Source organism: Trifolium pratense, linkage group LG2, assembly GCF_020283565.1.
Source record: "Trifolium pratense cultivar HEN17-A07 linkage group LG2, ARS_RC_1.1, whole genome shotgun sequence".
Classification (NCBI taxonomy): Eukaryota; Viridiplantae; Streptophyta; class Magnoliopsida; order Fabales; family Fabaceae; genus Trifolium; species Trifolium pratense.
Window position 1 is genome coordinate 34,214,171 of NC_060060.1, and position 24,219 is coordinate 34,238,389.

Here is a 24,219-nt window from a genome sequence, read left to right on the forward strand (position 1 = left end):
TACCCATATATTTTTTAGATCCGAATTCTCTAACTTTTATTTCATGAAAGACATGTAAATTTTTCATTTTTTCACTATTGGATTCATCAAGCGGTCCAAAATTTTTCAGATGAAAGACATGTAACTTTCTCTTACAAAAAACCCTAATATCTCGAAAGATCGATTAATATGTGTTTTCCTACAACCCACTTGAGTGGTCTGGTGGTATTGACTTGAGAGATGAAAGTGTGCTGGCTGCTCCTTGAGGTCTCAACTTCGATTCTCTCTAGTGTCAATTTGCGTGGGCTAATTTAACTTATTCAAAATAAAATAAAATGTGTTTTCCTACAACCTATTGCTTAAAAATCACATAAAACGAGAGCAATAAGAATCTTAACTTCCGTGTGTTTCCCCTCAATTCTCTGCCATCTACAGCCGCATTGGTTTCTTCCAGGTTTAATTTTTCTTTGAGGTAAGTAATTAATGACAACTCGATCCATCTTTTTTTTCCCTTCGTTATTTTCATCATACTTTGTACTCAAATCTCATCCCTTAATTATTCCTTCCATATTTTGGGTACAACGAGTATCTATATTATATTGTCAGATTAATTGCAATAATATGCAGTATTTGAGGCGTTTCATCTATGACATAACTTTGTTTGTTCTTTCTGTCTAACCTATTTCAAGTTTTGTTTTAGGGTTAGATCGGTATTCAAGACCGACATTGTTGATCATGGACAGTGGCAAGGAATGCAAGAAAAGTATCCTTTTTTAAATGTCAAACTCCTTTGTGTAGTTACATTCTTAGAGGTGCCACATCATCACATTGCTTGTTTATGAGCAACTCAACCTTCCTTTTACTGATAAAAGATAATATTAAAAATTGGGTCTTGCTAACATGTGCCCTAAAAACACATGTTAAAAACTTAAAAATGGAAAACTTACATTGAAAAAAAGTTGTATGTCCTAATAATGACATATATTAGCTTTCTCCTTAAAAGTTTTAAGCAGTTTGACAAGATTTTAACTCGCTGATGCAATTCTTGATATTGTAAATAGTTACAATTAAATATTATTGAAATTAAGACCAAGTTGTCGTAGATTGTTTTTCAATACTCATTTTTCATGTCCCTGCGATGCGATGGATGATATATGATCAATCGCAGATAATTGGCGGTGCAACCAACCATCTTTCTAATCCAAGATTTATTTTTTCCTTTTTTGGAAACCCTAGTTTTATTAAAACTATCTTTTTGGGCCGGGGATCCGAAACTTAAAAAATAGTAAATAATAATAAATAGAAAACGAAACTAGAAATAAATCGTTCCTTCTTCCTCGTATGCCACGATCTGTTTCTGTTCGGTTAGAGAACAAAACCTCTTCCTTTCTTATCATCTCACTCTCTGCCACTGCCAATTCTACGCCGCCACCGTCGCCACCTCGTTCCTTCTCTCTGATTTTTGCGTGTGGTTCATCTTTTTCAGAGTAACATCCTCTGTTTCTTCTGTTTCAGTTTAGTGACTTCATTCTCTGTTCAATTATTGTCTAAATGGCTTCAACCAATGGCTCTGGTGTTAAAGAATTTCCGGCTAGCGCTGTTGAAGGTGCTATGAACGCATTAAACTTTCTAGATATATACAATTATTGTTTCTAAATTGGATTCAATTTGTTGTTAATTTTTTTTTTCTTCACTTTTTGATTTATTTACAAACTTATGAATTTATGGTTATGCAACTATAGTTTAATCTTGTAGGTTATTTTCTTCATATATGATAATATGTATATATATATATATAAAATAAAAAATACACCTTTCCATAACAGTAGGATCTTACAATGGGTGCTATGATACCCGGTTACAGTCGTTAAACCCCCATCAAGACTATGTAGATTCTCTATTTTCACAACATTGTCGTCCAAAGATAGCATAATTGAGAGTAGGATCTTGCTAATGACGGCCCTGACATTCTTTAATCATTCCATTTAAATAAATTTTTTATTTAAAAAAATTAACAATACAATTTCCAATGCATAAAAATTCTATAAAAAACTTACTCGTGAGCACTGGGTATTGCTAACATGTGACTTAAAATTTTAATCTTTTAAAAATTGACTGCACGACTTTTTAAGACAATATTTTTATATTGGATTTTTTAATATGTGCCATGATAAATAAAATCACACTAACCTATGAACTAAGGTTATTCAACAAATATTAGTAGTGCTTTGAAAACCGCAATTTTTAACTTAAAAAAATGAAATTCATAATTTGTAATGCTAAATCTCTATCTTTAGTAGTGTACTAGTACTTTCATTTGTCTGAATTGGTTGCTTGAATGCAATAATCTAGAATGGACCCTTCAGTGTGGTGATTTTAATTGGTCTCCCTTTTATTTCACAAATTTCATATTTTTATGTTTTATTTATGGTCTACTTATTGTCTTAACCATGTGATATAGCTCAGTCCAATCAAGCCGCAACAACAAATCATAGTGAGCAGCAGAATGAGGCACATCTGGTATGTGGTGACTGCCTACAGGCAACTTTCTTGACTCTATCTAGGAATTTGCATGTTTCTTTCTGTTTCTCTCTCAAAATTTTATCTTGGACCCCTTCATCTCTTTAGTAAATAAGTATTTCATGTATTTGCTATAGAAATGTCAGTGTTGTTTCTGATTGCAAAATGCATTTTTTAGGGGTCATGCCATGCCATCAAATTCTCTACAATTTTTTCATTCTTTTTGCAGGTTCCCATAAAAGATTGTATTACATCTGATTTGACACCACCACATACCTTTTCTAGAGATGTTGCTGCTGGCTTTGCAGGTGAGGTTGATTAAGAGTCATTTTGAAGGGATTGTGTTTATTATATACGCTTGAATGTTATTCTTACCAATAAGAAACTAGCTAGAAAGTGAAAATTCATTCTATTGATTCGCTTTGATTCTGTTAGAATGATTACAATAATGTATTACCAATAAGAAACTAGAGAGAAATGGCGAGAGTTGGTGGTGGGTCTAGAGGTTGGGTCAGGTGGGAAATCTAAAGCATCAGAGTGGAGGTGCTGGGAACTTGGGAAGGAATATGAGGACTAACAGTGGAAGGAGAGGATTGAGGAGTGGGGGCTGATGCCGCTGGTTCAGCAAAGGCAGAGGAGTTGGGACTACGAGGATTGGAACTTGTGACAATATAGGTCGAACATGACTATAAAGCAAGATGGAAGGAATAGAACGTAATAAGACAATGGATGGATCAGGGGTAAGGTCAACAAAAGATTTGGAAAACATGGTAGGAGAAGAAAATTTGTACTCACTGAATAAAACATCCTTTAAAATGAAAAGCCTACCAGTAGGAGATAGACATTTATATCCCTTGTGATAAGGAGAATACCCCAAGAAGAGACACTCATGAGGATAGTTGTTCACAGAGTTTATGAGCTTACTCACTGAATAAAAATCCTTTTATTTTCTCTAATTTGTACAGATTTTGTCCTCCTTGCTTAATTTAGGATAGTTGTTAATGTTAATAGAGTTTATGAGCTTAGTTTATATATTTTAGCCTTATGGCTTTTTAAATTTCATATTCTGAAAATAATATTCCATTTTCTCCAAATTTATGATCAAAGTTATTCTGTTATTCTTACTTTGCTAACTTTACTCTTTTATAATATTTATCAGGGACAATTGTGGGTGTCGATGGGCATAATGTTATCCAGGAACTACCTGGTCAGCAACCTGACCTTTCTCACACTAGTTATTTTCAACAACCAGGCGTTCATGAATCAGAAGCCATGCCTTATCATTCACAAGTATCAACTTCTGTTGGCATGCAAAATAAATCTGTCAGTGGTTCTGTACTTGCAAAAAATTATCCAAAATCTTCTACCTTCGCAAATCAAAATAGCTCAAAATCTGCACATAGAAATGGAAGTATAACCAGCAGGTTATCCAAGACTATGACTGATACAGAAAAGGAAACTGGAATTTTAAAAAAGGTAATCAGCTGAAGATTATGATGTTTCATATGAGAAATGCTAACATGCACCTTTAGAGCACTTGTTAGTGTATTAAAGATAAAAACTTTGTATTATTACCCAAAAAAAAAGATAGAAACTTTGTATTGGAAATTGTACTATTCTCCTCGTTAATACAAAGTTCACTTATGAGGATAATTTGTTAAGGAAATTTTCTCCTGGAGCTTGTTTGGCACATCTAGAGTCAGTTGTTTTTTCCTTTTATCTAACGGATACAAAAAATATGAACTTTGTGTTATGTATTTTAGATTTTCGTTGTAACTTCTGTAGAACTATGGTGTTTTGATTGGGTGAATGGTTATTTTGCAGGCTCCTCATTTACATTCTAATTTTACAGCAGCCATCCCTCCAAGAACCTACAACCAAACAGGAAGTTTTTCATCATTTGCCGACCCAAGACGCGGCTTTCCCCATACTAACTACAGGCCAAGTGCCTCTACCAACTACAGACCAAGTGCGTCTACCAACTATAGACCAAGTGCCTATACCAACTACAGACCAAGTGCGTCTACCAACTACAGATCAAGTGCGTCTACCAACTATAGACCAAGTGGTCCAGTATCTAATGATAGAGTTTCGTTAAGTGAGAACTTCAGAAGTGCAGAATTTGACACGTCAAAGGAAATGATTCGGGGTCCTCGGTTTTATCGCAAAAATTCTAATCCAGAATCATCAGTTGTTAAGGATGAGTTTGCATTCACAGTATGCAGAGATCGATATAACCTTCCAGATTTCCAAACAAAATATGAAGCTGCTAAATTTTATATGATTAAATCTTTCAATGAAGATGACATTCATAAGGGCATTAAATATGATGTTTGGACAAGCACTCCACATGGAAATAAGAAGTTGAACGCTGCATTCCAAAATGCGGAAGCTAAATTAAGTGAGACAGGCACACAGTGCCCAGTCTTCCTCTTCTTCTCGGTGAGTTCAATTCTTTGGCCCAAAACTTTCTTGGTTTTTTCTTCAGAAGAAGTGTAACATTAAAAAATGAAGATGATCATTATAGAAACTTTAGATATTGATATCTTGTTGGAGGTATCTTATGTTTTTGTTTCTTTTTTGTAGAGGTATGTTCAAAATCTCATCAGAAGATGAACATCCTTTATTTTTATCCCCAATGATTGGCATAAATCAAATGCTTTCTTGGATTATCTGAGTAAAGTGTCAAAACAATAATTTATTTTATTCCAATTGTAATTGTTAAAAAGTCCCACATCGTTTGCGAGATGACCTGAAGTGCTTATAAGTGAGGGCAATCATAACGTTAAAAGCCAATTTTGTAGGGTTGAGTTAGGCCGAACTCTCAATTCAAAGAAGGTATTAGAGCCAAGTTGGGCCTAATTCAACCTTACAAAATTTGTTTGTAAGGTGAGTATTGTATCTGCTTTATAAACCGTTGTCCATGCCAACTAATATCCGATGTGGGACTTCTTAACAATAATAGGCATATGAAGATGAAAATATTTAATTTTTTGTTCATTTGTCTTTCAAAATTATTATGTATCAGTTGATCAGTTGATTTACATTTCAGAACTAGGGGTTCATGTCCTCCAATATTTATTTCCAAATTTTTCAGTGGTCCTGTATGAATTTTGTTGTCAAATCAGGTTAATACAAGTGGGCAGTTTGTTGGAGTAGCTGAGATGCTAGGGCCAGTGGACTTCAAAAAAGACATGAAGTTTTGGAAACTTGACAAATACAACGGTTTCTTCCCAATTAAGTGGCATATAATAAAAGATGTTCCCAACCGCCAGTTTCTGCACATCATCCTTAAACATAATGAGAACAAGTGTGTAACTTTCAGTAGGGACACACAAGAGGTAATTCTTACTTTTGACGGTGTTAATGTTAGCATAATTTCTTTTTCATAGAGTCTGAGGGAAATATTCGTCGCATAACCAAAAAAATGTTTCTTCCACTAATTTCCACATTTCTTGATAGGATATATATCATATATGTTTATCAATGATGGAATTTACGTTGGTCATATGAATACTATTATAGTCTTTTATTCAATTTCTGTCGAACATAGTTTTTATCATTAAATTTGTAATTGTCTGCTTTGCAGATTGGACTGAAGGAAGGTCTGGAAATGCTGAAAATATTTAAAAGTTATCAAGCTAAGACTTGCCTATTGGATGATTTTGATTTCTATGAAAATCGAGAGAAGTTATCTCGTTCCCAGAGGATTACTGAGCATGCAGGCCCGAAGCAGGAAGTGTATAACAATGACAGTTACCTTGTAACTTCTATTTCCTTTGACTACAACACTTCTTAAATATTTATGCAATTCTTAACATAGAATATATGTGATTTGCTGCGAGTACACACAAATGCAGTGTATTAGTATAATGTTATGACACGCTGTTGAATTAATTAGCTACTTAGCATGCTGTAATTCTGTTCCTCTTTTGTGTGTTGTTCTTATATTGATTTTTTACAGAACACTGTGAAGGCAAGAGACGTGAGAAGGGAGATGCAATCAAGTGGCACTACCAATGAAGAAACTCTGTCGAGACTAACAAAGAATCTATCTCTCAATCCCTCTGGAAGACGAGGCTTTAGATAGTCAAATTGACCCGATGACCAATATATTTTATTTATGGATTTTAAGAAGCAGATTTGTAGTTTGACTATATAGAGCATATAACTTTCATTTAAAGAAATTATTTATTACCGTTTAGGTGTTTTAGAGAAGTAGACTTGTAGTTTGGATGATAATTATTTGAACGTATGTCTTCCCTACATTGTTCTCACACTCCATGCGGTGTAGACTATATTTTTGAAAGGGGTTGGTTAGGTTTGTCTATAATATGCTAGCCATCAAGATGTATGAGGAGACCTTGACTAGTTTGAGGATACAAAATGAGGCTACAAGGTTTTCTTGTAACAATAAGATTGAACCAAAGGTCGTCCGTATCTTTTACTCGTCTCTAAACATTGAGATGCATGCTTTTTTAGAGACGAGTATTAGAAGTGTGTGTATGACTTCACGCCAAAAGAGGTGTGAGGTACTAGTGGAGAAGTTCAAAATCTGCACACATAAATTGTAAAAATAAAAGTAACATTCAAATAAGTAAATTTCTTGTTCGCTTCTCTTCATTATGAGCAAGTTAAGCTTCTAATGTAGTTCTTTTAGAGTGATCATTGTTTTCATTATTTTTATTTTCTATGATTAGATATAATAATGAGTCAAACTTATTCCCGTAAACATATTTCAATTGATAGGAATATCGTATTCTATATATAGAGATCAATGTTCGAACCCAGAGTTCTCCACTTATTTACCTCAAGAGGTGAATTTCTAGCCACTAAACTATCTTAACAAGAAAATTCAAATTCGTAATAAACTTTAAAAAAAAAGAGTGTATTTTATGCTGTTAAGTTATTTTTGCAATTTGGTCATAGTTTTTAGTGGCGAAAGTAAATAGATTGTTATTATTTGTGATTTTAACTTTAATAAATAGATTTCTCTAACTACACCTCATTTTCCCTAATTACATTCCTCAAACTAAAATATAGTTTGCATAAATGTACTTGTCGAGTTTGTATATATTGAGTTTGCATAAACACACTTGAATTGAGTTAGGTAAAATCTAGAAACTCAATGTACATGTGAGATGTGAATTAAATTTATACAAATGTTCTCGAATTGAGTTTACTTATGTAAACATATTGAGTTTGGACAAATGTACCAGAATTGAGTTGATGTAGTTTTCCCTATAAATAAAAATAAAATAAAATGAGACAAGGGACATTTTGGGAATAATAATTTGTGTTAGAGGGGGTGATACTGAAAATTAAGGGAGGTCTGTAACTAGCAGAAATAACGGGAGGAAATGGAGACCTGAAACTGAAACTGAAACTGAAACTGAAACCCTAAATTAAACCCTCTGATTGATTCATGTGTGTGTGAGTTGAAGGTGATTGATTGATTGATTCAATGACACATCAGAATCCGTCGACGAAGCATACAGTTGAATTTGAAGAATCCAGTGATAATAATAATAGGCCGTCAAAGATTTCAAAAATTGAATACGACGGTGAAGAAGAAGAAGAGATGAAGAACCAAGAGCGTAAGATCCAACGGTATTTGATGGCAATTGAATACATTGGGACTCGTTTCTTTGGTTCTCAGAAGCAGCTTACTGACCGTACTGTTGTTGGTGTTCTTGAGGTAATACTAATACTAATACTACTTTTTTCCTGTTTGTTTTGATTAATAATAATAATAAGAATATGCCTTTGAATGTTGATGATATGATAGGAAGCTTTTTGTAAATTTGTTGGTCAGCCAGTCTCTATTATTTGTTCAAGTCGAACTGTGAGTATCAATCAATCAATCAATCAATCAATATCATGCTCTGCTGTTATTATTTTATTTACTCATTCAATTTTATATCGAACGAATTAATCATCACAGGATGCTGGAGTGCATGCTTTATCAAATGTTTGTCATGTAGATATCGAACGAATCAGCAAAAGGAAGCCCGGTCAAGTGGTTAGTTACTATCTCTCTCTCTCTCTCTCTCGAACGAACGAATGTATGTATGTTTCTCTCATGAAATGTCTAAGTTCCTTCTTCGTCAAAATACAGTTACAACCTCATGAACCTGCTGTCGTTAGAAGGGCAGTCAACCATTTCTTACAGGTGTCTTCTTCTCTCATTACCTATATTATATACTTACTTGTCTGCCAACTGCATTATTTCTGATCAAAACCTCCTGACAGTTGTTTTGGTGATTTGATTTATTTTAGAAGCAACACGGTGACTTAATGGTCATTGATGTTCGTTGTGTTCCATCAGATTTTCATGCCAGATATAAAGCACAAGAACGCACGTGAGTTACAGATGCACTTATACTATTATTATCTACCTTCACTGCCTTTTGTCAAGTTCTATTTTATTTTAGGAGTGTTATTCGTACTGGCTCCTTATTGTATTTGTATATGATAGGGACGATTAAGAATATCACAGTAAGGTTCATGTTGGGTTTTCTGAGGATGAATATTTTATCATGGATCACCTATTATTATATTTTGTTATGATCATGCTGTAATCGGTAATTGTTTGGAATTTGCTCCAGATACTTCTATCGCCTGTTGTCTGGGCCAGAGCCTTTGTCAACCTTGGAGAAAGATCGAGCATGGCATGTACAGGAGGATCTTAATCTTCCAGCAATGCAAGTTAGTTAACAGTTACTTATATTTAGTAGGTTACTATGCTTTCAGAACTATCATATGAGATGCAAGTAATTAATGATATCCATGCAGGAAGCATGCAGAGTTCTAGTTGGACATCATGATTTTAGTTCCTTCAGGGCAACTGGTTGTCAGGTGGTTTCTTTTCTCCAATGTTGTAACCAATAATAATTTACAAATAGATAAAATTCCAACTAATCAATTAATTTTACCTAAAATGGAACCTTGTTCGCACATTGACCCTCTTCTGTATGGTGAACTTCACAATTATCACATAGCAGTTGTCATTACATTATCATTTGAAGGATTAATTTTAGTTTAATACTCCCTGTAATTGTGTATGGAAGCTTAAGTGTTTTTTACCGTGTCTATTCCCCTTTCCTTTTCAAAATAAGAGGTCCTGTTTTGAAGTTCTATATTGTATCGTGCAAACTTTATTTGATTATCCATAAAATATGACTTACAAATTGCCCCATTACAGGCAAAATCACCAATTAGGTCTTTAGATGAACTCAGCGTCGTTGAAGTAATTCAAAGTCCATATTTTCCATCTTTAATGGATAGAGAACGACAAATGAAAGTCACTGATGATCTCCATGACTGTCACAGCAACTCTGAAGCTGTCATTCCTCTTAGCTCTAGTGCAAGAATCAATGAAGTACAAACAACAAATGAAGATGTGGAATTTGGTAAAAGAAGGTTTCATCGTTGTTTGGTGGTAACAGCACGTGCACGTGCTTTTCTTTACCATCAGGTTGGTATCTTCCTTTTAAACAAGACTTCTAAGTTGGTGTTCTGCTTTGTGATTAAATCCTGCACGGACAATCCGTTTCGGTCTGAATATATATTTTAATTCATTTCAGGTTAGACTACTTGTTGGCGTTCTCAAAGCTGTCGGTACTGGAAACTTAACAGTTCCGGATGGTAGGTACTCATACCAGTTTTCTCTTTTCATGTGTAGTAATAATATATTTCCACGAATACTTGACACAATTTCTATGCACTGTTTTTGGCTTGTTGTACCATTTCAGTTGAAAGAATTTTGAATGCAAAGAATGTTGCAGCAGCAAGTCCAATGGCTCCGGCATGCGGTCTCTACCTGGGAAAGGTGAAGTACGATCTGCCTAGTTCGTAGACGGCATGTGTTATGATCATGATTTGAGGCCTAGTACCTCCAAGAAGAGATGAGAAAAATCTAGGAGGCAAACATTATAAGCATGGGTTCTTTTTATTCATATGTATTATAAATCTGGTCAACCATATGGAAAGAAAGTGAATGGAGGGAAAAGAGAGTGGAGTGATGCAATTTCCAGTGTTTGGTACAACTCCATAAAGCAAAGGAAAGATATTTTTTGGTGAATGGACAAAAGTAACTTGAATCTCATAACTCATTTCAACGATTTTGTCCTCTGCACTGTACTCAAGAAGTATAACTCATGTAATTAGCACTATTTTATTTTTTTCGGTGACCAATTTGAATTTTGAACACTACATTTTGATAGCAAAAACTAGTGCCATCGCAATCCCTTAAATACATGAAAAATTATTGGAACACAATTTCTACACCTAATTGTAACACAAAAATTGAGTTGTCATTAATTAATTCTACTACTTTGTTAATCACAAAAATGTATAGTAACATATTATTAACCACTTTCATTGAAACATCAAAACTTAAACGACCAAATTTAACCCGGGGATTAGTTACTATTTAACAACAATGTACTGTACAAGACAGTATGTAGTGGTTAAGTTGAGTCTAGGTTAACTTGCATGACAAATAATCACCATCCTGAACAGATTTTTTACAGGCTACAGTGCAGTTGGAACCAACCAATTCGCTATATGGAGGATTCAGTTTGTAGTTTTTAGGTTCGAAGCTTCAGTTTGCAGTTTGTAGGTTCAACGGAAATTACAGTAAGAAACTTTTTTTATGAAGAAATTACAGTAGGAAATGATACTAGGACGCAAGATTGATGAGTTCAACCCAGAAATACATCATGTTCTATTTGTTGAACAAGTTAATTCCTATTTTTCGCTTCAAATTTAAAAACAAAACATCTGAGTATAAAAAGATGTTACGATTCTATTCTAGCATTTTTTATTGTGGCAACATATATATTTGTTATTAAAACCTATTTGTTTGTCTATAAATTATTGTTGTCTCCTATGCTTCAAGCCTTAAAAGTTAAAAGCAAGTGTCCAAAATGATAACATATGCAAATAAACTATGTTTGAGTGACAGATTAAATGAATATAGACTAACAGTATAATAAAATGATATATTAGATTATCTGTGTACCTGTGTCTAAACCAATGAAAATAAGGTAAAAGCATATAAAACAAAACACAAATCTACAAAATTTACCATTGCTCTAAACATTATTGTGACTATTGTACATTTAGCAACGAAGGCCATTAACTACAATACTATAATCTGTCAAATAAAACTACAACATAAAAAATTAGGCTTATTTGGAAGTAGCGAACCCTTTAAAATAAGAAAGCTACTCCAGGAACGACCCAATAGCAGCGTGAATTGAACTAGTGCGAGCAGAATTTCTTTGATGTAATAGTGAGTGCGGACCACTCCACACAGACTGACTATTCTTGGGAAAGAGAGTTCCACACAAACTTGAAAGCATGGGGTTTTCAGAACATAAGCTTTCAAGTAGCTTAGCTTTTTGACGTCTATCTTGGGGCTCCTACAAACACATTGAACCATTAAGTATATATTTCAACAGAAAATATGCAAATAATCATAACAGAAACTTAATGCAACTGCATTCTGAAAACTGTAATTTCCTTGAGAGGCTAGATCAAATTGTGTTTGGCATACCTTGTGCTGCTGGAACAGTGCAGCTTGTCCTTCTTGTTGCATTCTTTTATATTCATCATGAAGAACAGCTGTGTCTCTAACTTCTGATTTTTCTGCCAAGGTTCCACCGTGCTTTAAAGTTTCATGCATCTGTCTCTTCTCACTGTCCATTTCAATCTCTTCCTCATCTTCTCCCTCCCCATCTTCCTCCTCCTCTTCTTCATCCTCTTGGCCATGGTCCTCTTCCTCCACCCTATCATCATGATCAACTTCATTCACCTCACGCCTTCCATCAGAAGGGATCCGTTGCTTCTCACTAGTCTCCATCTTCGCCACCTCTCCTTTGTTATCATCAGCATCTCCATCAGTACCCATCGATTCATCTGTGTTTGATGATGAATCTTCCCCACCAGGACTCTGTACAAGCATGGATTCCTTTGAAACAATAGAAAGTACAAAATTATTTCAGCGGTATGTCTACTTATGAATTTCATGGTAAAAATCAAGAGCAGATATTTTGATTTCTACATTGCTTGTGGAACAACTTTCATTTAAAATCAGGACTCTGTACAAGCATGGATTCCTTTGAAACAAGAGAAAGTACAAAATTATTTCAGCCGTATCTCTACTTATGAATTTCATAGTAAAAATCAAGATAAGATATTTTGATTTCTAAATTGCTTGTGCAACAACCTTCATTTAATATCTGGGTTCAGATGTTGCCAAAGGTAATGGAAATCAGAAAGAAAAATATCATCTCCATGCCACTAAACATTGTTTTGCGATAGTTTGCATAATGAATATCAACATCTGAAATATATGCAGGCTATAGAATAAATAAATTTGTTGCAGTTATCCCATCATTTCAGTCAAGAATTTCACATCATAGAAACATGATATATGCCCTAAAGTTTCCTCCAATGTTTTGAAAGGTTAAAACATAAGCATAAACCATTAAAATACCTCTTGCTTGAACTCTCTAGCATGCTTATCACCACCAGACCCAAAATTTCCTTTTGCAATTCGATCATTCTCCTCCCGTTCCTTCCTCCGGCGCTTTAGCACACAAATTGCACATAAACAATCATGTTTATGGTGTCTTCTGCACATCAGATAAAACAAGCATGTAAATGGTTCAAATAAGGCAGCCTTTGTCATAAAACTCATCATTCATGACATTAATATTTGTATAAGAATCAACCTAGTTTAGAATTGAACTAAAATATGCATTTAGAGAACTTATGCAGAAGGAAATGCAATTCCCCAAAGTCAAAGGCTTCACTTACCCTTTATCTTATTTAAGATTTTATAATTTATAATTAAGTTATAGGAAAAATAGACTATCAAGCATATATCAAATTTATGGAAACAAGTATATTAACCTTCAATCTATTAGTGAACTTGTATTTTTAACATTATCATAATACAAACAAACACAGTATCAACAAGATATTTAATTTAGTTTACATTATATCAGCTCTCAATCATTTCCGCTATAAGAAAGATGACTTTAGGAATGACAATATCATACAATAAATAAGGTTAAGTTGAAGTTTTGGAAAACACACCCATGACGCTTTTTTTTCTTATGCTTCGACTGTCCACCCTTCCCTACTTTTCCATCACCAGAAAGTGCAATATCTTCTGATGTAGTCCTCTCAGCGCCTGATCCAAAAAGAAAAAATTAATGCCCACAGTGATTTCAGAAAACCACAGTATCTTACATGAAATAGAAATAATCTGTTTTCAAAACATCGTGCAAAAGTAGACCACTGTCCTTCATCTCCCAATAGGATATAAAATAAGCATAAGATACATGTAAAAATGGACCACTGTCCTTCCACTTTTTTTGATACACGAGTAATTCTCTTTATTGTGGAGTAGATTATGATTTTTTTTTTAAAATAAGAAAATTGGTTGCTTTGGTAGGAGCTTCTTAGATAGTCTGCAAGGGTCTAGTAAAGTTTAGACAAAAATTTCAAGGAAGATGAAATAGAATTAATTTATCATTCTAAAACTTCATAAATGTCAGTTAACTTTGGAGGTAGATTTATGAAAATGGAACTATAATTGCTTCACTAAAATTTCTGTCTCTGTATTGTCACACAAAAAAATATCCGTTAAAAAAGAAAACTTGTATGGATGGTCAAGATTAGATATGAGTAAAACCAATCTTGATCATTCAACTACTACAACCGACCCTTCAATCTTGATCATCCATGCAAGATAAATAATTAAATGTAAAGATTGGCCCCTCTTACACAATACACTTAGAGTGCATGGAAGTCTCATGATACACTTAGAGTACATGAACTGGAAGTTTCACCTTTGGTCCCTTTTGATTGGTCAGTGTATAACCCAGCAGCAGTCCAGTACTTCATAAAATTCTTCTTTACTCGCCTCATAAGATCCACAATATAGTCACCCTTATTGTTATACTTATAGCAGTTCTCCCAAATGTATTGTACATCCTTATATACATCCTCCGAATTCATATACTTGTCATTCTTTTCAAGGTTGCTGCATACAGTTCCAAAATCCATTGGTGTATCAATGATATCGAAATAGTCCTGAGTACAGATAGCGTATGAATTGTGATATTAGACACAAGTAAACATAATTTTTTTTTTCAGAAAAATATCTTTATTCTTTCCAAGTTTCACAAAGAATCACATTAGTCTCATAGGATGAACAAATATCACAGAGCTTTGTAGAATAATCTCTGCATACTGTGAAAGAGGAAGACAGCAAGCACAAGAAAAATATGCACCCAATTTCTAAAAAAAACATTACAGAGAAAATCTAGCATTAATCGCTGTATTTCTATCTTTTGCTTTTTGTACATCGTGAGTGAAGCAAAGTTAGGAGGCGGATTTAACGCAGTTACTGCATCGATGCAGACCAAACTGAACTGATTAATCGGAGCCGTTAGATCTGTTTTGTATGGCTGAGATCGCCTACCGCGTGAAACTGCTTGAAGCAGTAACTGCAGGCGATCCAGATCCGCAAAGCTATAGTACTAAACAAAATCTCAAAATCAAAATCATGTCCCGTAACTAATACTGAAAATGTTGAAAACATTGGTTGGTATAGGGCAGAAGTTGAGGTAGGGAAAAAATAATGCATTAAGGGAACTAAAAATGAAGTAATGTGTGATCAAAATTAACTGGAAAAAAACCGTGAAACAGTTACTTGAAAATATTTATACTCACAGGAATGCCAAGTGCTTCCGGATTAACAGGAACATTGAAGGGTTCAGCAGCATCCATTTTCATTACCTTCCTTACAATCTGTACAAAAAAATAAAAACACCCCAAAAGAAAATTACTCGGTACTGAATCCATAATAATGGAGATTGTAATGCTTTGACAAATAAAAACTAAAGTTTCAACACACCATTAAGGAGGTATCCAATTCATGCTTATTATATCGGGGATTAAGCGGAGATGCTTTCCTTTCTTTTGGGTGGCTAATCTCAGAGGAAACCGGCAAAGGTTTGCTTGTCTGGTCAGCATTTAATCCCAAAACCTTTGAAGACTTAATCTTTATGCTACCGGCTTTCTTTGGCGAAGCAGCGAATTTCAAATCAGGCAACGAATTCACACTATCTTCAATTCTGTCTGTTTCCTTCACACCATGTTTCCCTAGCCCATGTTGCTGGCTACTCTTATCAGTATCACTTTGTGAAGGTGCATCAGATGAGTTGTGCTGAGAGTCCAACATTTTTGGTTTCCTGAGCTTGACCTTAACACGTCCAACCGACTTCGTAGCACCGTTATGGATTGAACCGTCGGGATTCATGGTAGCATGATTGGAATGTTGATCGGTACCGGTGGAAGAAGGTGTGTCAACTTCCATAGGAGAGTTATAATTATCTTGTTTATTATCATTATTATTATTATTATTATTACCAATAATATCCAAACCAGACGGTTCTTCCTTATTTGGGTCCTCTACAGCATTTGTAAGGGTTACAGGGTTGGTGGTAGTACCCTTTGATTTTTTTTTCTTATGGCCACGTTTACGCTTCATCTTCTAAATTGTAACAAAATCAAATGCCACCAACCAAGCACTGTGTTTGTGGTCTAATTCAAAAGTAAAACAAATAGAGAGAACAAAGTTAAATCAGCAATGTAAAAAAATTGCATACTGAAAAACAGAAAAGAAGATAGTAGGAATAAAAGTGTGGTTTTTATGCGTTTGAGAACGAATTGAACGAAAAAGAATGAAATTTATGTAAATGAAGGGAAAGTTACGATGACTTACATAGTTGAATTGTGGAGGAAGGAAGTTGAGTGTGAGAACAGTTTAGTTGACGGCGGCGGAGGGACAAGGCAACGGCGTCGGAACAGAGAAGACAATCTTGGATCTCGTTGTTTTAATTCGAAACTCTAAACGATTCGTTTCATTAGAAAACAATTTTTTTTTTGTTAGAATAGTTATCCATGGGTTAACGTTTTTTATAAGTCCATATTTTAATTTTTTTTTTTCTTAACGCAGAAGTCCTTTTTTTTTACGCAAGTCCATATCTTATTATACTAAAAGTAAGGCTGTTTTGGAAGCCCTAATTCTTTGGTGATTTGAAACCCTAATTTTTAACCAATTGGGATTTGACATCTTTGTGTATCATCCAATATAATGGTGACACACCTAGGTTTTCATTCATTCTAGGTTTACATGTTTACATGGCTTACTAGAAGGTTTGATGTCTATCATACTGATAAAGTGACAAGTGGTAAACTAGAAACATGCATTGGGGCCAGAAGGATATATATTTCTTTTTTCTTAATTTTTTTTCATTTGAGAAGTTTCTTTCTCTCTCTTCTCTCTTTCTCATACGCGCTCTCTCTCTCTTTTCTCACCATCTAATGTTGTTCATGATGAACAACAAGAACACCATGCATGTTCATCCCCATCCCAGATTCCGGCGAGCAACCACCGTCGCCGGAAAGTCCAATCACTTCCATTTTTTTTCCTCAACAGTTCTTAATATCTCTCTGCTCTCACCTTCTCTTTCTTCATCACCGCATCCACCACAACCTCCACCACCACCTACAAATCAATCTCCGAATCAGAACGTCCTATCCGCTTCCGGTGATGCCGCCATCATCAAAATCAAGTTATTCCTCCTCTCAGGTAGGCCGAAAATCATCAACCCTAACCCCCAAATTTCAATTCCTCAAATTTTGATCTTGCATGTTTGAAATCCTCCATGAAATTGGATCTTTGAATGTCAATAAACTCGTGTGACTAGAAAAATCTCTTCTCTCTTTCAAACTGTTTTCGTTTTTATTTTATTTTAATTTTTGCAGAAAACATTCCAATGATAAAATTGAATTTTTATCAATTGATTTATGCTTAATCAAACCCCAGATGAATTTTGTGTTATTTTGTGCAAAACAAAGTTAAGTTTTGATTTTTAATGATTTATGTTTTGTGGGGTTTGTTTGTTTGTTTGTGTTAGACACAGGTAGTTGAAGTTTCAACTTCCAAAAAACTTGAAGATATTGTTCCTTCTTCTCCTAACAGTGATGTATGATTTTCATTTTAATATGAGATTATCTTTTGGGTTTGGATTATATTTTTAATTAATTGATTAACTAATGTGTGTTTCTTTGTTGTTACAACAGGTTCCTCGTGTCAGGAACTCTTGCTTTGGCAATTATTGTCACTGCCTTCACTTTACAGGTATATAAATTTGACAGAGAATTTTCAATTGAAGAAAACACCAAATAGTTATGATTTTCATTTTAATTTGAGATTATCTTTTGGGTTTGGATCATATTTTTAATTATTTGATTAACTAAGGTGTGTTTGTTTGTTGTTACAACAGGTTAGAAGCTCATCAAAATGACATTGAACTTGAAGGTACGCATCTTTGTTATTTCGTCCCTAAATTGATGCTCTTGTGGATGCATCTTTGTTTCTTGATGTGTGGTTTTTGTGTTTGATAGAGCACACAAATATTATTTCATCAATGTAACTACAACGGGAATGAAAATTTACTTCTGCATTAAAATTTATTAGAATGGTGTAAAGAATGAACTGAATTCTTCTTCACTCACTTTATGCTTCAAAATATAGCAAAATAACTACATTTGGTACCCTGCTGATCACTTGATCAGTGGAGGCTGGTGTTCAAGCATGTTCAAGATTCAATTCATAGAATGGTCTTTATCTTTCTTGAAGCACCGTGGTGTATTTTAAACACAATAACATGGATTCTTTACAAGAAACTTTAGAGAACATTACTTCTAATGATACATATCTAATCTTATCTAATATATTTAGTGTAGAATGTTAATATACACCAATTATTTTGCTTGATTTAATATGGATATTTAATTGTGTTTACATGATCATGCATATTGCAGAGTGGTGACAAGGCTATGATTTTTTGTTTTGTGGAGTTTATTGAACCCAAATGCGCTCTCACCGCCATGGAAGCTCTGCAAGGTAAATGTTTTTTTTTTTTTTTTTTTTTTGTATATATAACTGAGTTTGATGTCTACCCACAGGGTCAATATAACTCAGTTTGATGGTACATTATAGGGATTTGTCTGAAAATTAGGAAATATAGACCTCTGAATTATGAGATCTCATTCTATGATTGATGTGGATCAAAATATAGAACACTAACACCAGAACTAAACACTATATAATAGTGGCCATATGGTTTAATTTTGACGAATTATTGTGCATTTTAAACTTTTTTTCTTCATATTGTTTAGTTCTGGTGTAATTCATAAACTGTACACCATGATAATTTATGTGGTTGTTTGTGTAAATTGAATTTGGCTTCATAGGATATAATGAGGCTGGCCTAGAAAAACCTTATACATTCAAGGCTGATGAGAGGAATGGAAGATAGAAATAATTCTCATATGTTGAAGTGAGTTATTTTCTCATTCTTGGATGCATTTATTATATTATTTTACTACTTTTTGTGTAAATTTTACAGCTTTAATTAATTCTCCTTTTACAAGTTTGATTGATTGCCTCATTGAATTGCACTTTCAGTAGTGATTGTGTGTACTTCTAACTTAAGTACCAAATTGAAGAGAAATAATTACAAATTCTCAGTGGTGACCACAAGTACTACTTCACATTTTCTCAAAAACTTTCCATATTGTCAAGGTTTGTCAAGTAATATTCATAGAATGTTTCAATTATTTTTCTTGTGGTCTCACAAAAACGGATCAAATGAATCTGGTAATTCTAGAGAGTTGGTGTTTGCTTTTGACCAGTCCCTATTCTTAAAGTGCCAGCAAATAAAAGTCACTTTTATTATTTTTGGTAATTAAAAGGAAAAGATCGTTCTACATATGTGATGGTCAGGGCCAAAGGCAGAAACAATAAAGCTTAGTAAAGTAAGATAAAAGTAACTGTAAGTAAAGAAAGGTTGAGTACAAAGGCAGTGTTCTAGGCTAGCAATCCCATATGGTTTCATAACTTCTATTCTAAAATTTTCACTTTAAGTTCTCGTACTGATTTGCAAGGTTTTTTTTTTTCTTCTGAAAGTCTCTATTGCAACAAAAAGAATCACATTGTCCTACATTTCTTTAAAAAAATATGTAGTGTCCCTCATGTGTGGTACAGGGTAGACGGTGTCCGTAGGAAGGCAGCCATTAAGGTATACATGGTGCCACCGTAGCAAATTGTTAAACATATCTAAGAGAACACTTTTTTAAGGCTTAAGGCAATAGTTAAAATTTGTTGTATTTTATATTTAGCCAGCCGATACCTAAAACTAATAAGCATCAATCACAGGTATGGTTCATCACCAAATGATTTTGAAGGAGTGTCTGCCCATTTTGATGTTCCTTTTGTTCAAGTAAACAATGTTGAATCATGTACTCTTTTCTCTTTTACTTTGGAGTTTGAGTGGTATTTCTTGATTTCTATCAATTTTGTAGGCTCCCTCATTTCCTACACTTTCCATTAATGTGATGAATCTTTTGAATTCAGGTAGAAACTGAGGATGAGGTATTATTATATGCTTTAACCTGTTTCTTGTGATGTATTCAAGAGGATGCAGACTTATTTTAGTATTCTGCTTGCAGGTAGTACTAAGTTGAAAGTTGAAACTAATAGAATAGCATCCATCTATAACATCAGTAAGTAAGCAAATGCATTATTCTAAACATAAAGTCATTTAGTTTATATGCAAAAAAGAACATGTGTATTGTTCTAATTCTAATACTTGACTTATTCTATTCACATGTGTGTAGCCAATGATGATGTAGCTATGTGTCAGTTTTTTTTTTGCAATTATTGATCATGAAAAGAAGAGGACATTTGTTTTGCGTAAAGATGGCCTTCCTGATGCTGGTCAGTATTATCTTATCTTCATCAATTTGTTTTTCATAGATGTGTAAATATACAAAAGAGATGTATGATATGCAATTCATAAATAATATATATCACTTATAACTATTGGGTTTTGGTTTTGGACACAACAATATGATAGATAGAGAAGTGAAAACAATGAATTGCACATATCCAATGTTTAAGTGAAGAGATTATGAATTCAACTTTCCCAGTTATATCACACAAACTCCTAACATTTGGTTTTACTAATTTTTAAAGTACATGTACATATATTTTGGTAAAGAGACGGTAGAAATATGCAGTCGTCACACACTCGTGTTTTTTTCAGAAACAAGAGAATATCGATAATGTTACACGAAAAAAGAATATAGAGATGAAAATTTTATCAGCTACAAGTTGTAATTATCCAGCCCCAAATCTCCCAAGACATCATTAGCAGCTTCCTTATAGTTGGCATGTGTTTGCTTTGCCTTCCTTATGTATTTCTCAATTCCATTCTTAAGCTGAATAGTTCTGCACAAAAGAAATTGTGTAAGCAGACATCATTAAGCTAGAATACAAGGATTGGGTGTGATAACTATTAGTTCTAAAATGACAGTGTATTAGGCATTTTTAAGTAGAATGACAATTTCAACTTGATATGCATTATTTTGTGTATTTTATATTTGTTGTTAGTTCGTTACTTAAGATGAGTACTTTTTTGCAATTTTGTAATTTTGAAAATATTGACATGATTTTGGAACTTGGATAGAAATGCCAACAAGTTCTTCATATTAAGCAATCAATTAGTGTTGTCCGCAAACTGGCGTGATCATCCCTTTTGAATTATTTTGAGTGGTGTTCTTTCATATATATGTCCATCGTTTATTGAAATTGTTGATCATTTTGGATTTTATATACGGCAATTTCAGTTTGGTTTCATATTTAAGGTTTTGATTGGTTTTCTTTTGTTCTATTAACCGATTGGTGCTTATGGAAAAACCACTTGAGAGTTTGTTTCGAAAGATTAATTAATTATTCTTTTTGTTTGAGGTTGATCTTGGATAGAATCAACTCTCGTGCAGCAGACTATGTAATGTATATGCCATCATGATATAGATTGTATGATAATTACTTTTGATATAGTTTTGGTTTGTGTTTTTTGTTCAACTTATGGTTTATAATGGTTCTTGGTTTGTGAGCTTAAACCTCTCTGCTTCTTAGATAATGAGATTGGTGCTTGTAAGTTTTGTGATTTGGTTATTGGTTTTCATTGCCATCTGGAAAATGGAGGCAGTGATAGGGATATCACTGTAGCAAAGAATTAACTGCTCTTCATATTCTTATAGTTTATGGTGAGAGATTTCAATGGACAATGATTAACTGCTCTTCAAATTCAGTCTTATAATATTTACATTGTTACTTAGGCCTTTAATTTTCCATTGTACTATTTGCATGCATTGCTTCAATCTTTACATTGTTAACGTAGGCCATTTATGCTGCATTTATTTATCTTGTATCTTGTGCAGACTGCAGAATAATTTAAGGTTTTATAATACATAATGAAAGTGGAACAATTCTTTTTTATGGTTGTGATATTTAGGTTCAAATTTCAAATAAAGTTAACTACCTGCAGCAAAGAATCTCATTCTTGCTGGTGTCAAATCTGTGACCTTGCATGATGTGGGGACTATTGAGCTATGGGATCTGTCTAGCAATTTTGTGTTTTCGGAAAATGATGTTGGGAAGAACAGAGCATTGGCTTCTGTTGCTAAGTTGCAGGAGCTGAACAATGCAGTTGTTGTGCAAAGCTTAACATCTGAGCTGACAAAAGAGCAACTTGCTGATTTCCAAGTATCTCTCCTTCTTTCTACTCCACACACACACACACACACACACACACACACACACACACACACACACACACACACACACACACACACTGACATACATGTCTAATCCGAGAAGTATCTGTACCTCATAGTGTATAGTTAAGTTTGAAGAGAATTCTATTATCCGACTAATTTGTAATTTGGAGATAGTTTGTATCAGAAAATTGATTACTTATTTGTACATGTCGTTTTGATTATGTAATTGGATATCTTATAATACTTAAATTGGGTCAAGAATATTGTTAATATCGTTATAATTTGCCATATGCTCTATAAGTAATTAGAATGTGAAAGAGTTATAATTTGCCATGGTCTATGAGTATGTGAAATTATGATCACTCCAATTTCATTTATGCAGTATTACTACTATATTTTGAATTCGTGACATTGTGTTTAATTTTTATTTGCAAGTTATTATTCTACTAACTTAACATGTATTTAATATTGCTATTATGCATTTCAGGTACAAGCTTAATCTCCAGGTTATTGACAATACAGGGTCAATAACTTTTGTGATGTTTGACCGTGTTGTTTTCCAAGTTGTTGGATTGACTGCCCAGGATATGCTAGATTCTATGAACAATGTAATATGATTTGTTTACCTATTTCTTGAGTTTTCATGTTTACCATTTGCATTGTTTGTACTCTTGTAATCCCTGGTTGTGTATCTGTATAGGATCCTAACTCAACTACCTATCCAAGAGAGCTTGATGTGTTTATCAACAAGCGGATGCTTTTCAAGGTGGAAGTGACTGATGCTAATTTATACCGGAATTGGCGTGGTTATACTGTGAAAAAGATGACTGCCGATGAGGAAATCATCAAGCAATTCACTACACTCCACGGGATAAATGTAGGCTTCAATCAATGTCAATTTCAATTTCATTCATTTTGTAGTCCATCTTATAACGAGTTATTTTTATGGTTAAGTTTCAGTTAGATGATGATGCTAATGACACCAGCTTCAATCATTTGGAGTGTGAGTTGGGAGACAATGATCATCCGGTAAACTTATGATATTTTTGTATTAGATTAAATTAGTAATCACAGTGATTCAAGCTTTGATAAACATTCCTTTGATCATTGCTGTCTTTAGGCTGCACTTGATGGAGTTGAATCAAGCAATAATGCCCATATACCCGTTCCTCCTTCATCTCAGACTCCAACTAGCAAGCTAAGTGGCAAACAGGGGCCTGCTATTGCTGTGGTCGATGCTTCTTCCTCTGATAAGCCTATTGTGCAGAGGACTATAGATCTTGATGGGGATGATGCGACTCCAGCTGGTACCATTGGTCCATCAACAGACAATCCAATTGATTAAGTCCACATTATCACTCCAAAGGATGACAACTTTCCCTGTGTCAAGACTGGTTGTTCTAAGTGATTGTGGCTGTCATGGTGTTTTCCTTTGTTCATGATAAGTGTATTTGGTCTTAGTTTCCTGTCTATTTGTCTTGGTGTTGCTGTTTGTCTACATGTTTTGTATCTTTTGATGTTTTATGTTCTACTATCTAATGTTTAGTGAATGCTTTATATAAGCATCCTTTTATGTACTATGTACCTGTTCCACATAATAAATGGAATCCATCATGTAGTTATCTATTGCGTTTCAACTTACTTTCATATTTTTATTAGTTAGTAACACAGATGGATAGCCTCAGTGTGTGGGGAGGTCAGATGATGAACATAAATTGGGAATAGAAGAACCAAAAAATAACTTACAGCTCATATAGACCGATCTAATTAAAGAACAAACTCATGTTTCTTTTAAATTAATGTGGAATGTTGTGAGTTATAAAAGCCATGACACTTGAAGAAATTCCTTGTGTATACTTTGAACCTATGTCTCGAGCCACTATCCTTGCCTCAAATAATGGACCTGTAATTACAACATTAGATCGTATGAATTATCACCATGGCTCCGGTCCTCTCTGATCATACTAATTTACCAATGTGCTCTACATTTCTTGCAATTTA

General features: G+C 34.0%; 4 protein-coding genes across 54 annotated transcripts; 3 read left to right on the plus strand and 1 right to left on the minus strand.

The window, feature by feature from the left end:
• The first annotated feature begins 1,069 nt into the window (after nucleotides 1-1,069).
• LOC123910749 (YTH domain-containing protein ECT3-like) lies at nucleotides 1,070-7,122 on the plus strand. 2 transcript variants are annotated; one of them, XM_045961952.1, is made up of 8 exons: nucleotides 1,070-1,585; nucleotides 2,441-2,499; nucleotides 2,729-2,807; nucleotides 3,659-3,975; nucleotides 4,324-4,941; nucleotides 5,628-5,840; nucleotides 6,089-6,262; nucleotides 6,464-7,122. In XM_045961952.1, exons 1-8 carry the CDS (start codon nucleotides 1,531-1,533, stop codon nucleotides 6,587-6,589), a joined length of 1,641 nt encoding a protein of 546 aa, XP_045817908.1. In that variant the 5' UTR covers nucleotides 1,070-1,530; the 3' UTR covers nucleotides 6,590-7,122. The 2 variants fall into 2 exon arrangements, with proteins under 2 accessions (XP_045817908.1, XP_045817909.1); XM_045961953.1 differs by having other exon boundaries at nucleotides 1,099-1,585; nucleotides 2,446-2,499.
• A 594-nt stretch (nucleotides 7,123-7,716) lies between these two features.
• On the plus strand, nucleotides 7,717-10,801 carry LOC123910750 (tRNA pseudouridine synthase A-like). The gene is made up of 10 exons (XM_045961954.1): nucleotides 7,717-8,197; nucleotides 8,288-8,344; nucleotides 8,444-8,521; nucleotides 8,618-8,671; nucleotides 8,779-8,861; nucleotides 9,108-9,207; nucleotides 9,295-9,357; nucleotides 9,704-9,976; nucleotides 10,086-10,146; nucleotides 10,254-10,801. The coding sequence occupies exons 1-10, from the start codon at nucleotides 7,964-7,966 to the stop codon at nucleotides 10,355-10,357; spliced, it is 1,107 nt and encodes a 368-aa protein (XP_045817910.1). The 5' UTR covers nucleotides 7,717-7,963; the 3' UTR covers nucleotides 10,358-10,801.
• A 773-nt stretch (nucleotides 10,802-11,574) lies between these two features.
• LOC123910751 (bromodomain testis-specific protein-like) lies at nucleotides 11,575-16,473 on the minus strand. The gene is made up of 8 exons (XM_045961956.1): nucleotides 16,307-16,473; nucleotides 15,437-16,125; nucleotides 15,253-15,330; nucleotides 14,367-14,610; nucleotides 13,609-13,705; nucleotides 13,004-13,142; nucleotides 12,062-12,475; nucleotides 11,575-11,927 (listed from the first exon to the last, which is right to left on the minus strand). Exons 2-8 carry the CDS (start codon nucleotides 16,070-16,072, stop codon nucleotides 11,730-11,732), a joined length of 1,806 nt encoding a protein of 601 aa, XP_045817912.1. The 5' UTR covers nucleotides 16,073-16,125; nucleotides 16,307-16,473; the 3' UTR covers nucleotides 11,575-11,729.
• A 106-nt stretch (nucleotides 16,474-16,579) lies between these two features.
• Nucleotides 16,580-23,840, plus strand: LOC123910752. Of its 50 annotated transcripts, none has more exons than XR_006810291.1 (16): nucleotides 16,580-17,176; nucleotides 17,505-17,573; nucleotides 17,671-17,728; nucleotides 17,874-17,908; nucleotides 18,415-18,496; nucleotides 18,847-18,932; nucleotides 19,061-19,177; nucleotides 19,811-19,874; nucleotides 19,957-20,026; nucleotides 20,104-20,161; nucleotides 20,272-20,371; nucleotides 21,954-22,204; nucleotides 22,706-22,826; nucleotides 22,919-23,095; nucleotides 23,179-23,247; nucleotides 23,339-23,840. XR_006810291.1 is itself a non-coding variant. In XM_045961958.1 (11 exons), exons 8-11 carry the CDS (start codon nucleotides 22,695-22,697, stop codon nucleotides 23,561-23,563), a joined length of 603 nt encoding a protein of 200 aa, XP_045817914.1. In that variant the 5' UTR covers nucleotides 16,820-17,176; nucleotides 17,505-17,573; nucleotides 17,671-17,728; nucleotides 17,874-17,908; nucleotides 18,415-18,496; nucleotides 18,847-20,026; nucleotides 20,104-20,371; nucleotides 21,954-22,694; the 3' UTR covers nucleotides 23,564-23,840. The 50 variants fall into 50 exon arrangements, 4 of the variants coding, with proteins under 4 accessions (XP_045817914.1, XP_045817915.1, XP_045817916.1 ...); XR_006810276.1 differs by having other exon boundaries at nucleotides 20,104-20,157; nucleotides 23,173-23,247; XR_006810293.1 differs by having other exon boundaries at nucleotides 19,957-20,008; nucleotides 20,104-20,157; nucleotides 23,173-23,247.
• The last annotated feature ends 379 nt before the right edge of the window (nucleotides 23,841-24,219 follow it).

Excerpts from the sequence above, each read along its gene's own strand:
- LOC123910749 (XM_045961952.1), top strand. The coding sequence starts at position 1,531 with ATGGCTTCAACCAATGGCTCTGGTGTTAAAGAATTTCCGGCTAGCGCT. Across the intron at positions 1,586-2,440 it reads TCCGGCTAGCGCTGTTGAAG|CTCAGTCCAATCAAGCCGCA; the intron begins GTGCTATGAACG and ends CATGTGATATAG. Across the intron at positions 3,976-4,323 it reads AAACTGGAATTTTAAAAAAG|GCTCCTCATTTACATTCTAA; the intron begins GTAATCAGCTGA and ends GTTATTTTGCAG.
- LOC123910750 (XM_045961954.1), top strand. The coding sequence starts at position 7,964 with ATGACACATCAGAATCCGTCGACGAAGCATACAGTTGAATTTGAAGAA. Across the intron at positions 8,862-9,107 it reads TATAAAGCACAAGAACGCAC|ATACTTCTATCGCCTGTTGT; the intron begins GTGAGTTACAGA and ends AATTTGCTCCAG. Across the intron at positions 9,358-9,703 it reads TCAGGGCAACTGGTTGTCAG|GCAAAATCACCAATTAGGTC; the intron begins GTGGTTTCTTTT and ends GCCCCATTACAG.
- LOC123910751 (XM_045961956.1), bottom strand. The coding sequence starts at position 16,072 with ATGAAGCGTAAACGTGGCCATAAGAAAAAAAAATCAAAGGGTACTACC. Across the intron at positions 15,331-15,436 it reads AATTGGATACCTCCTTAATG|ATTGTAAGGAAGGTAATGAA; the intron begins GTGTGTTGAAAC and ends TTTTTTGTACAG. Across the intron at positions 11,928-12,061 it reads CACTGTTCCAGCAGCACAAG|GAGCCCCAAGATAGACGTCA; the intron begins GTATGCCAAACA and ends ATGTGTTTGTAG.
- LOC123910752 (XM_045961957.1), top strand. The coding sequence starts at position 22,695 with ATGCATTTCAGGTACAAGCTTAATCTCCAGGTTATTGACAATACAGGG. Across the intron at positions 22,827-22,918 it reads TGCTAGATTCTATGAACAAT|GATCCTAACTCAACTACCTA; the intron begins GTAATATGATTT and ends GTATCTGTATAG. Across the intron at positions 23,248-23,338 it reads TGGGAGACAATGATCATCCG|GCTGCACTTGATGGAGTTGA; the intron begins GTAAACTTATGA and ends TGCTGTCTTTAG.